Source organism: Balaenoptera borealis, assembly GCF_965194805.1.
Source record: "Balaenoptera borealis genome assembly, chromosome: 3".
Classification (NCBI taxonomy): domain Eukaryota; kingdom Metazoa; phylum Chordata; class Mammalia; order Artiodactyla; family Balaenopteridae; genus Balaenoptera; species Balaenoptera borealis.
This window is the reverse complement of record NC_138866.1, coordinates 21,448,984-21,461,042: the sequence shown is the minus strand read 5'-3', so window position 1 is coordinate 21,461,042 and position 12,059 is coordinate 21,448,984. Positions and strand designations below refer to the sequence as shown.

Below are 12,059 nucleotides of genomic sequence, written 5' to 3'. Positions count from 1 at the left end.
AAAAAATCTTCCTTCTCCTGTTTTTTTTTTTTTTTTGTAGTTTCTACTACAGAAACTATTTCTAATTTTTTACTTGCATATATTTATGTATATGTCGCGACACAGTATAAGCAAATTTCAAGGTTAGTGTAGCCAATCAAAATTAGTGTCATAAAGGTAAAAGGGAGAGGCTGTTTCTCATCAAGTTGCATCCAGTGAAGACCAAGGACTCATTTTAATGACTTGTCAGAAAGGCGCTAACTGGTCAATAGGCATCACACCCAACTCCAGGTTGAATGATCAAACTGCTATTACAGCTCCGATGTCCAACTTCCTCAAAACTTTTATTTTAGTCAAGGTCAGTCAAAGTCATCTTGGGTGGCTGACTATGCTCCCAGAAGTAAAATTTGAGACCCAATTTCTCCACTTGCCACAATCTGCATCATCCACACTTTTTCAAGGATCTGATGCTTCTAAGATGAACATTTTAACTCCATTTCTTTTGAGTTGGCTGCTAGGAAGTTAGGGCCAGATTTGTAGCCTGGTTCTAACATGCATTTTGTGTACAAAGTTCACTCCTGATTTAATACTGTTTTCTCCTTTGTTTCCCCTTTACTTACTTATCCTACGTAAATCTCATGGTGTTGCACCGTTATGTAGCTCTGTAAGCCCTCCTAAAAACTTTCTGGGAAAAGGCAATGCATAAACAAACTTTAGCTAAGTTTTACCATAATCAGGATAACAGTGAATACGCATACTATATATCACAGGCTGATTCAGGTCAAAGATCTCAGAGATTTAAAAAGGGAAACATTTCTTAGCAAATTCATATTCTGTAGGATAAAATTCAACTTATAGAAATCTGAATTTCAATAGTTAAAAGTAAATGTAAGATGGATTCAAACTGCCCCTAATGAATGCTTTCCAGAAGTTTCTGAATTTCCAAAAAAGTTCATGAAAAAATTGAAAGATTCAGGTTTTAAAAAAAGTCTGCCTGGAGAGGTGCCTGGCCATGGTACGTTATAGCATACAGGATAACCAGAGGTGGAATCTTTATTTCACAGGTTTCAAGATACAGTACAAAACGAATCTGTACATCTTTCTATTAACAGGGTTTGTTTACACAATTATATTACACTTCACCAGCCTTTATACTGAATTTAATTAAATACAAAATAAATTTACAGAAAGTCTACCATGGTGTTCTTTCCAATGCCAGCTTACGGTCTTTTAAAACGTTTCCTAAATATTGATAGTGGTTACACCTTGATCGTATCAATATTATGTGGGTTTTTTTTTTTAAATCAAAGAGAATAGTATCTTGTTATTCCCAACAGGAAAACCGGTGCATGTGAGGTGACTCCCTGCACACAACCAAGACATCCTTCTCATGCACACATCAGGTTTTTACTTGTGCAAACAGTCACTTTAAAAATACAAATCATTTTTACTTGGAATATTTTCAATTTTCTTGAAATACCAAGTGGAAGGAGAAATTTAGCTTCTTTTCGAGGACTACTACACATTTAAAAATCAGGTAGTGCCTCTGACAATATGATATTCAGAAATTTTGTATTTTCATTTATATTTAAGAGCAATGACTGATGAAAAGTATTTTTGTGCAAATAGAAGTTTCTTTTGCTTTATTTCTTGCACAGTTGTAGTCAAAATATTGTATAACATAACTAAATTCACTTTCAAAACAAACACTGTTATTGGGACAAATGTAGCCCACATTGCTCTTCTTGGTAGGTAAAGGGGCTGTTTCTCTGAAGCATTTTTTGTTTTGAAATGTGCATGTGAAATGTTAGTCCAAACCTCTGAAAAAGGTTTTTTGCAGATGTAGCTAGACAATATAATACACATGCTACACACATGAAGAGTTGTGGTCTTCATTTATAGGCTTGCATGCATACTTCCAAAACACTGGTTTGAAGAACAAACATGAGGAGCAAAGAAAGGGAGAAAAAAAAAGCTTATACAAAATATTTAAGTTTCCTGGAGGCAACAGCAGCTCCTTAATTAAATAAAGCAACAGATCATGGCCAGATCACCAGCAGAAGTTTCTACAACTTCCCAATGGTACAGAAATAAAATGGCTTAGCAGTAAAACTCTCACAAATTAACCTTATACGCAGAAGGGTAACACATCCTCAACAGTATTAAGATTAATGACTCACAAGTTCATCTAAATGCTAAATAATAATGAATTTTGAAAAAAAGAAACCTTTTGGTTTATTTTTCTGTGCCATTGGATATTAACCAAAAATAAGATAAGCCTTACCCAGAATACAGAAACAAAAGCTCCAAAAACAAAAAGGAAAAAAAAAAAAAACCAAACCCCAAACCCCAATGCTACCTTTGTTAACATAAAACAAAAAGCAAAACAGTTAGTCTCAAGACTCTGGAACAGTTGACTAACCAACAAACCAAATGCACAAGAGAATAGAAGCTAAGTAGAGTACTACTGTCATCACCTTGGAAGGCAGGAAGACAGACTATAAAAGGGATTGGGAGAGAAGGGCTACCACGGAGAAATGAAGCCGTACTCTATCTGCTAGCTCTAAATTCTAACATTAAAACTCCTGAATCCTGGAGTTAGTTTAATGTCACTGACATTAACTAGCTTTAGTTACTGTCATTTTATTCAAATGGATGCCATTTGATTAGGTAGGTATTGAGCATTATTTTAGGAGAAACACCAAACCCAGTTCCTATTTGCTTAGGTATCATGTCCCTTGTACAGAATGAAAAAGGGAGCAAAGTATTTTGAGACAGTCTTTAAATGAAGCCATAGGAACTAAGTTATTTTAAATTTACCATTCAAATTTCCAGTAGCAAATGACCCAGGGTAAAACAGGAGGTGGACAAAAGCCAAGAAAAAGATCTATTTGGAAGATTAATAAAAAGGACATGGCTAGTGGTACACTAACGGGAAGTTATTGCCTGGAGAACAAGACCACATTGTCCCATCTGCCTCTGGGTAGTGCACACTGCTTTAAGAAATGTTCTTTCAAAGTACTAACAGAGGGAAGTAAAGATAGAGATAAGAATGCTGCTAAACGAAAAATTAGGTGGATGGTAGAAAAACATGGAAGTTTAGTTGTTAAAGTTTTAAATAAATTAAAACAGTTCCTTCGAAATGAAGCGTGGCTGCTATTGTGGGTCATACTTATTTTGAAGGTTGGGGGAGAACAGGCAGGGGTGAAGACACCAACATACTGTACCGACTGTACTCTAATCTCTAATGTAAGAGATCAAACAAGTCTTAATATTTACATGAGCTGCCCAAAGCAACATTACACTTCTGAGGGTAAAATTTCCTACCTTTCAGATCTGCATTTATACATATGGTTCTCGCTGTCACCACCTCTTCCTATTTAGAAGCAATTATCTAGGAGGAAAGTTTGCTTACCAGGTTTCTCATAATACTCTAAACACCAAAAAAGCACACTACTTCACATTTAGAGCCTTCATGTTCATTACAGACTAATTCACTCTAGTTCTAAATACAATCTCTACTTCAAAAACCAAAGTCTTACAACTCTTCAAGTTTTCTGGCAGATGAGGGGTTATGGAAAAAGAGTATAAAGATTAATATAAACAGACTGAGGTCAGCAGGCACAGAAAGCCTGCTCAGACACTAAGAGGGCCTCAGACCAGATACAGGCTGGTGAACGCTGCCATCTGACAACAAAAAGGAATACAAATTTGGTTGAAGTTTTCATTTTTTCATTTGTGGTATGTGACCTTCTCTGTTTTCTTTGTTGTTGCTGTCGTTGTTGTTCTCCGTAGTACTTAACCAGACAATTCTGAAGTGTAATAGCCTTGATTTTCCTGATGTTAACAGTGGGAGGGTGGTGAATACAAAAGCTAAGCAAGTGGTTGATCTTCTACTGTAACATCAAACTGCAGAAATAAAAATCTCCCTGAACAGTACAAACAGGCTTTGGCTTTCCTCAACCACTGATTTTAATGCATCTCAGACTCTCTGAGTGTTAGTACTGTAATGGTAGTCACTGTATGCCATAGCTTGGCAACAATATTTCATATTTTAAAAATTCAGGAGGGTGGTCTGTTCTTTTGCAATAAGAAATGCAAAGTAAAATAAATCCTGGGAACAAATGCTTCAACTTTTGGAAAAGTGTGTCTGTGATCCTGGTACCCCACCCAGAGTTCTTCAATATTGTTTTCTAATCTCTCCCCTTTAGTCCATCCTCTGGCTTCCAGATAAAGGCTCTGTATACTCAAAACAAACAAGCAAATTACATTGAGTAATTTGGGGCAAGTTCACGTGTTAGCTCAAGAAGTCAGTTCACAATGTTTTCTATATATTCCATTCCAAGGAAATGAAGTTCACATAAAACTCTTTAACATTGCCTTTCAGTCTTTGAAGGAGAGAAGTATGGTATAAAGTATGACAATCACCAACAGTAGGAAACCTCCCAACCTTGCCTTTTAAAGTAACAAATATGCTGAATATGTATACTTGCATGTGGCCTGGTAAAAGTTCCTCGGTTATCGCAGTTCTGAAACACTTTGAAGACTTTTTTTTTTTATAACTTAAAAGGCAAGTTCTATTTTCAGACTTTCAAACACGTCAAGGTTAAATTTGCAACTAACTGGGTTTTCCTTTTTACATCGATCAGTTTTTAGTGTCGACGCATGAGACCTTAAAGATGGTTGACAGAACTTATGCACATTGAAAGAATGACCAAAAGGACCCAAGAAAGATAGTTGGACACAGCAGACATTACCTTGAGTGTCTCACATGTTTCCAGGAAAAAAAAAGGGGGGGGGCAGGGGAGCCACTGAGAGTTGTTATTCCATACGGCACTGAAACGGACATTCAACTCAGTTTAGGTAAGAGTTACTTATCCCTGAAAATAAAGGCATCAGATTCTAAGCAGCTTTAGGAATTCAATGCTTCCTTGTGCCTCTTCCAGGAGGTGGCCACTGATCCAAAGTCCTAAATCAAATGCAAGTGTTTTTGGTAAACGATTTCCTTGTTTGTCACTGCTCAAGGCTGGCCGCCGTGGGTCACTGTGGTGGTTGCTGCTCGGGCGGTCCCTCCTGCTGTGGTGGTGCTGGCCGTGGCCCGGGAGGCCTGGGGACAGGCATGTCCTGGTGCTGCCTCTGCCTGTAAGCGATAACTGTCCCCAACAGCAATGCGATGATGGTCATGAGGTAAAGGTCCCACTCAGGTCCCAAAAGCTGGTCCATATCAAGCTGGGTGAACAGATCTCGAAGCTTAATGAGAAACGTATAAAAATCATTATGATCGTTAAAATGTAATAGAAGTAGCTAGGAAAGTTACATCACAGATTAGAGATAAATACAGAATTTATTAAATCAGTTGGTTTTAGTAACATTTTGCAATGTGTGCCAAAAAAAAAAGGGTTTTACTAAACACAGAACTACCATATGACCCAGCAATTCCACTCCTGGGTATATATCCGAAAAAACAGAAACACTAATTCTAAAAGATACATGCACCCCAATGTTCATAGCAGCATTATTCATAATTGCCAAGATGTGGAAGCAACCTAAGTGTCCATCAACAGATGAATGGATAAAGAAGACATGGTACATATATACACAATGGAACATTACTCAGCCATAAAAAAGAATGAAATTTTGCCACCTGCATCAAAATGGATGGACTTGGAGGGCATTATGTTAAGTGAAATAAGTCAGACAGAGAAAGACCAATAGTGTACGATATCACTTATATCACTTGTTGAATCTAAAAAATACAACAAACTAGTGAATATAACAAAAAAGAAGCAGGCTCAGATACAGAGAACAAACTAGTGGTCATCAGTGGGGAGAGGGAAGAGGCGGAGGGGCAATATAGGGGTAGGAGACTAAGAGGTACAAACTATTAGGTATAAAATAAGCTACAAGGATATATCATACAACATGGGAAATATAGCCACTATTTTATAACTATAAATGGAGTATAACCTATAAAAATTGTGAATCACTATATTGTACACCTGTAACTCTATAGTACTGTATATCAACTATACTTCAATTAAAAAAAATAAAAATAAAACCCACCAGACTTTAACAAAGGATCCAATCTAATAAAATTAAGGACAACACAAGACAAAAAAATAAAGACAATGAGTTCAACTGAAAAAAAAAGAAAGTTTTAAAAGCCTTCAACTGAAACTCAAAATAATGTCTGAGGACCAGAGCTATTAATTCTTAACAGCTGACTATATAAGGTATCTAATATGGTTCCTTTCCATCAGTAACCTAATGCACTGATTTCCAACCATTTTTCACAGGAAATATTTGAAACAAACACTGGGGACAATGGAGGACCAAGGGTGGGTGGAAATCAGTATCTTGACACACCTCACCTATAACCTATTTTTAGTGATGACACACTAGCTAAAAAGCTCTCTTCTAATGAAAGCAGGGCTATTTTACTACTTCTCTCATGTAACTGAAAATGACAGGAATTCAGAAGTTTAATAGCTGAACAAATAATGCTTTTTAGTTAGGATTTAACTAAATATTTAACTGAAATTGAACTTAAAAGTTATTTTCTTCATCTGTGATATTTTAATTGTTTTAATGTCACTTAAGTTATTCCTGGTATTTTCTGACTGCTACTTACCCACAAAAAAAGTAAATATGGGGCATAATCCTTTATGTTTAAATAAAATTACATTTAAAAGGTCCCCATAATATATATTTGTAGGTACAGGTGCTAAAATTTTTCTGGAAAAAAAATTATAACAAACTATTAACTGTGTTCCCTGGGGTGGGACCTGCAATAGTAGACTTTGTTTTTCTGTATTGTTTGACTTTCTTACCATCAATACTTATTACTCTTTTTTTTTTTTTTTTTTTAAAGTTGGAATATCTAGGTGGTAGGATTACGGGGCATTTTATTGTTTTCTTGAAACTTCTGTATAAAACACAACAACTTAACATGGTGTATTACATGACCAAATCCTAGACTGTAATCAGTAGTTTATTAGTAACAAAAACTGTGAGAGACAAGGGTCTGAAATAGTCCTCAGAGAGAAAGAGCAGGTGGCCACCCTGTTAGCTTTTCAGTTAAAGGACCAAAGATCCTTTGAGTTAACGGAGCGTACAGCATACCCTGGCTCACGCTATTGAACAATTATAAATTTGACATTACAAATGTATAAGCAATCAAGAGGACAGAGGCCAACATCTCCAGCCCTCTGGAGCCCTATACGTGGAGGACCTCAGTGCACGGGCTAGGGTTGCAAAAGGGAGAAGTTGTCGAATTTCTCTTTATAGATGCTGAAGCAGCATGGACTAAATTTACATCTGTGTAACAAAGAGGGAAAGCCCCTTCCGGAATCTAGTGCTGAAATGGTGCACAACTTGTTCTGAAAGATGTTAACAAAAGGTTGAAACAGCATCCTTTTCTGGTCTGGCGTGAATTAAAGTTAAATAGCCCTTCTTTCTGCATACATTTTAGGACTTTCAGAGTTAAATGCTGTACCAGTGAATCCATTAGGAGGAACGACAGGTACTGTAAACAAAACAGAAAACTGGCGAACCCAAGAGCACCAACATTGTGTTGGTAACTAGAGTTGGTAGTTTTGAAGAGAATGGGTAACCCACCCATCTCCTAGCAAAGTTCTACCATTAAGCATATTTAAATAATTCAAGGTATTTTTAGGAAACACAGTTCCAGTGGTATTTTTAACATGTTCCACTATCAGAAGAATCTGAAATACAACAGCCTGGGCTGGTTCTCAGGTTCTACTTCTTCTTCCCACGTCGTAAATTCTCTTTTTAAGGCGCTGGTCTGAGTCACTGTTAGGCAGTCATCTGATTTAATGTTTACTGAATTTAGTTCACTACTATTTCAAATTGCCATGGTTTAGTCTCAGTCTTCCCTAAACCAGAAAACATCTGCACCAATGAAAAATGCTTTAGCACTGGGAACCATTGTCAAATGTTACCTGGGAACTGTTAAGTGCTTTGTGGCTACACTCATCCCTCACCTGATGAGGTCCCTTCATCTGGGAAGAAGGAAAGAGACCAGACACTTGCAGGTCCTTCCTCCCCTCCCCCAGCTTTGCAAAAACGTAACTGTGGACTGAGAAGGTTACATCATTTGTATTTTAGTTAAAAGAGGCATGGACCACTTACATTTGTTTCCCGTATGTACTGCAAGAAATAGACAATACCCAATTTGCAGAGTGCTAGGAAGACTGGTACTTGTGCATCTGGGCTGGCTTCGGCTGCCATGTCATAAAAACGTTTTGCAAGGTGAATATCCTATAACACAGGTAGCAAACCAAAGTTCATTTCTTGTTAAACTAAGTAAAAATAATTACTATTTATATATTAGGAAAGTTTATTTTACCTTTCAAGTTTCATTTTAAAATTTCCCTTACCTAAAGAAAAAAACCCAAGCTTTAATTAGGTAAAATTTGTTTAATTATCTAACTGCTTAATTTTGACAAACTTAGCTGAAAAATTTAAAAGTTAACTTGTGTTCCCCTGATCTGACATCCCACTTGCTGTGCAGATACGGTGGACACAGTGGATACCTGTGGATACGGTGGATACCTATGCATAACACTGTTAACCTGGCGACTTCCAGGGGTGACCTGTAAGTCTCAAGTTAATATTTTCCTACTTATAACCAGTCAGTGTAAGCAATTCCTGGTTTCAGTCTGCAACAGTGATCTTCAAACTGGGGTAGACATACTCAAAGTTTTCCAAGGGGTGCATGCATGGACAGTGTTAAGGGACTCGCATCCTGTGTTTTCCTGTCTTAGATGTATTTCTATAAAGGGCGAAACAAGTCATTACTAATTTTGGCCCAGGTTGGAGTGCTCTGCATTCAGATAAGTGGTAGAATGGGATGGTGGGAGGTGCAAAATTCTCATTTAACAACCTCACTTCTTCCGTCCCCTGCCTACTGTCAAAGAATACCAAACTCATAGGTAAGAATTCCATGAGACATGGGAAAGAAAGGCTAAACATTAAGACTGACTTTTTCTACATATTTAAATATAAGCAGTTACTTTCAGCTATTCTCTATACTTGTCCCTAAGGTGAATCTTTTTAGTTAAAAAGAAGAGCACCGGGCTTCCCTGGTGGCGCAGTGGTTGAGAGTCTGCCTGCCACTGCAGGGGACACGGGTTCGAGCCCTGGTCTGGGAAGATCCCACATGCCGCGGAGCAACTAGGCCCGTGAGCCACAACTACTGAGCCTGCGCGTCTGGAGCCTGTGCTCCGCAACAAGAGAGGCCACAACAGTGAGAGGCCCGCGCACCGCGATGAAGAGTGGCCCCCGCTTGCCGCAACTAGAGAAAGCCCTCACACAGAAACGAGGACCCAGCACAGCCAAAAATAAATAAATAAAAAAAAAAAAAAAAAAAAAAGAAATGTACTAGGATCTAAAAGATTAAAAAGAAAAGCTTGAATTTTAATTTGAATAAAACAAAAAAAAAAAACAAAACAAAAAAAAAAAGAAGAGCACCTTCAAATAAAAGTAACAGTATGGTCAGTGTCTTTGACTTTTTAAAAAATGTAACAAATTTTATTTGTAGTCATATTTTTCAAGATCATGCATCAAACTTTATGTGATCCGCAGACTCTGCGTGGATGATTCAATAGGGTAACTAAATCTTATCTATCAATCAAATCCTGAATTACTTATTCCAATGATAACCAATCCTCATCTTGTTTAATACTTAATATTTTTCTATCTATACTGGATGCTGGACTGATTAGCTTTTAGAGTATGAGTATCTCTTTTATTTAAAAAAACAGAAAACAAATAAGAAAAGGTGATCATAATGTCTTATAAAAACTAATGAAATTATCCTGATTTTTATACATGATTAATTATTCTTAAAAGCTGAATCCCAGGGTTCCCTCCCCTAATGCTAATCAAAGGAATTCTGTGCCTTTTATCATAGTCTTTATTCATAAGAATTTGTACAAGCTTTACATTACAAATTAAATTATGATGAGAAAAGCACACTGATTTTCTTGTTTTACAGCCTATTATAAAAACAGACTGTTAGTTATATGACTTTAATTCTGATTGTCTTTAGCAAATTATTACTAAATGTATAAAAACCATAACTTATGTATAATCTTTACATTAGGCATCAAACCCATATTACTTTTATTTGAATTAATAAACAAAGTCAGACTTTCTGATAGACACTAAGTCTGATTTGGCTGACTGATCTTACAATGCAGGGAGGCTTCAACAACTATGTTACATGGCAGAGATCATCCACGAACTGAACGCACTCAGCCTGCAGCTCCAGATTCTTGATAAAACTATACTCAAGTATCTAATACTAATATAGAGGTAATTAGGACTGGATGAGGTCATAAGGGTAGAGCTCTCATGAACGGAATTAGTGTCCTTATCAGAATCCCTAAAGAGCTTGCTGCTTCTCTCTCGCTCTTTCCTCTTGAGAGGACACAGAGAGAGGAGGGCCTTCACCAGACACCAAATCGGCCGGCACCTCGATCTTCAACTTCCCAGTCTCCAGAACTGTGAGAAATAAATGTCTGTTGTTCAAGCCACTGCGCTATAGTATTGTCACCACAGCCCAAACTACCAAGACAGCATATAACTCTAAAGCAGTTTAAAGAATTAAGTGACCTTACTATAATAAAATTCTTCCCATTCCCATATACTTATTTACGTGCACAAGGTTCCAGTCATATATTTATAAAATGAAAACAAGAATTAATGGTAAACCTATTCCACGATACTTAGGCTAATTTTTAAAAATGCTCTATTCATCTCATTAAAAAATACATTTTCAATAATTACCACAAAAAGTAAAATTTTATCAAATTTTATAATATCATGAGGTTGATGAGAACAACAGTATATAAATAACTGACCAACTATGGCTAATAATATCTCGAGAATTTTTCTTAATACTTATGAGCCTATAATCATAGGAAATAAAATTCAAATTTGAATTTATACACTTTTTTGTTTCAGATAAGCATGATCAGTGATCAGTACATTACACTGGTATACAATTCTGTGGGAATAACGGACTAAAATATAAATTCAAGGAGAAAAGGAAAAGATACTATCTTCATTTAACAAATTTGCTGTGTATTTTAAAAAAATTAATAATGGGGTTATCAAATTGTTTTGGTATTTAAAGTCATTTAGTCATTTTATTTATAAAAATGTTAGTGGTTAAAATAGCTAGGACTTAGACCCTTTGAAACTTATGATGAGAAATTTTAAATGTCAAATTAAAAATGTGCAAGAGCATACACAGTTTTTCAAAATTATTTTAAGGGTACACAGGCAAAAACTTAAGACCGTGGGTCTAAAGAATTAGACCTTCCTAATTAGACCTTCCTAATTTTACCTTCATTAGGAAGGTAAAAGAATGAAGATAAGTTCATCAGTAGCAAACATTAAATTCATTTCAAAATAATCTAGAAATGATAGAATTTGGCTATTGATGGACAGTTTCTCAAACAGCACTTATCAACAGAGGCAGCACTGCTTTTCCGTTTTCATGAATCTGTCTTTGGCTTAATATCCTAAATATAACAGTGTAGATATCAATATGTGTGTGTGCTTGAGGATGAGAGAGATGCAGGGCAGTCTTCTGAAATATTACAAAACTGCCTCCTAACTTAGCACCTAAAATCTGAGCACATTCTAAAGTAAACCTATTTCCTATAAAAATGAAGATGTTTCCCCCCAAATCACAATTACATTATTCATACATCTGTTTCAAAGTCACACTCACCTGTTTAATGCCTAGTCCTTTCTCGTGCATATATCCCAGGTTAAACATAGCTTGTGCGCTGTGCTGCTGCTCGGATGCTAGGCGATAATGAATAAACGCCGTCTCATAATCTACGTCAGTGCCAAATCCATAGAAATGGTAGTCTCCAAGCTTAATTCTAGCCACAGTATAGCCTGAAACAAAAGGTAAATGCAAAACTGCCGATAAATAACGTGTGTTGAAAACAGACCAAACTCTTATTTCTCCTCCTGCTAACATGTTTATATAAAATAAATGTTAATTTGTAACACACAAACTTTATAACAAATTCTTCAGC

At 36.4% G+C, this 12,059-nt stretch overlaps 1 protein-coding gene across 1 annotated transcript in view; it reads right to left on the bottom strand.

The window, feature by feature from the left end:
* Positions 1-1,014: 1,014 nt before the first annotated feature.
* SEL1L (SEL1L adaptor subunit of SYVN1 ubiquitin ligase) overlaps positions 1,015-12,059 on the bottom strand; it is a 56,542-nt gene continuing 45,497 nt past the window's right edge. Inside the window, exons 19-21 of the mRNA XM_082387756.1 lie at positions 11,744-11,916; positions 8,131-8,259; positions 1,015-5,229 (exon numbers count right to left, since the gene is read on the bottom strand). Of these exons, the coding sequence (XP_082243882.1) occupies positions 5,020-5,229; positions 8,131-8,259; positions 11,744-11,916 (512 nt within the window). The 3' untranslated portion in view covers positions 1,015-5,019. The remainder of the gene's footprint in view (positions 5,230-8,130; positions 8,260-11,743; positions 11,917-12,059) is intronic.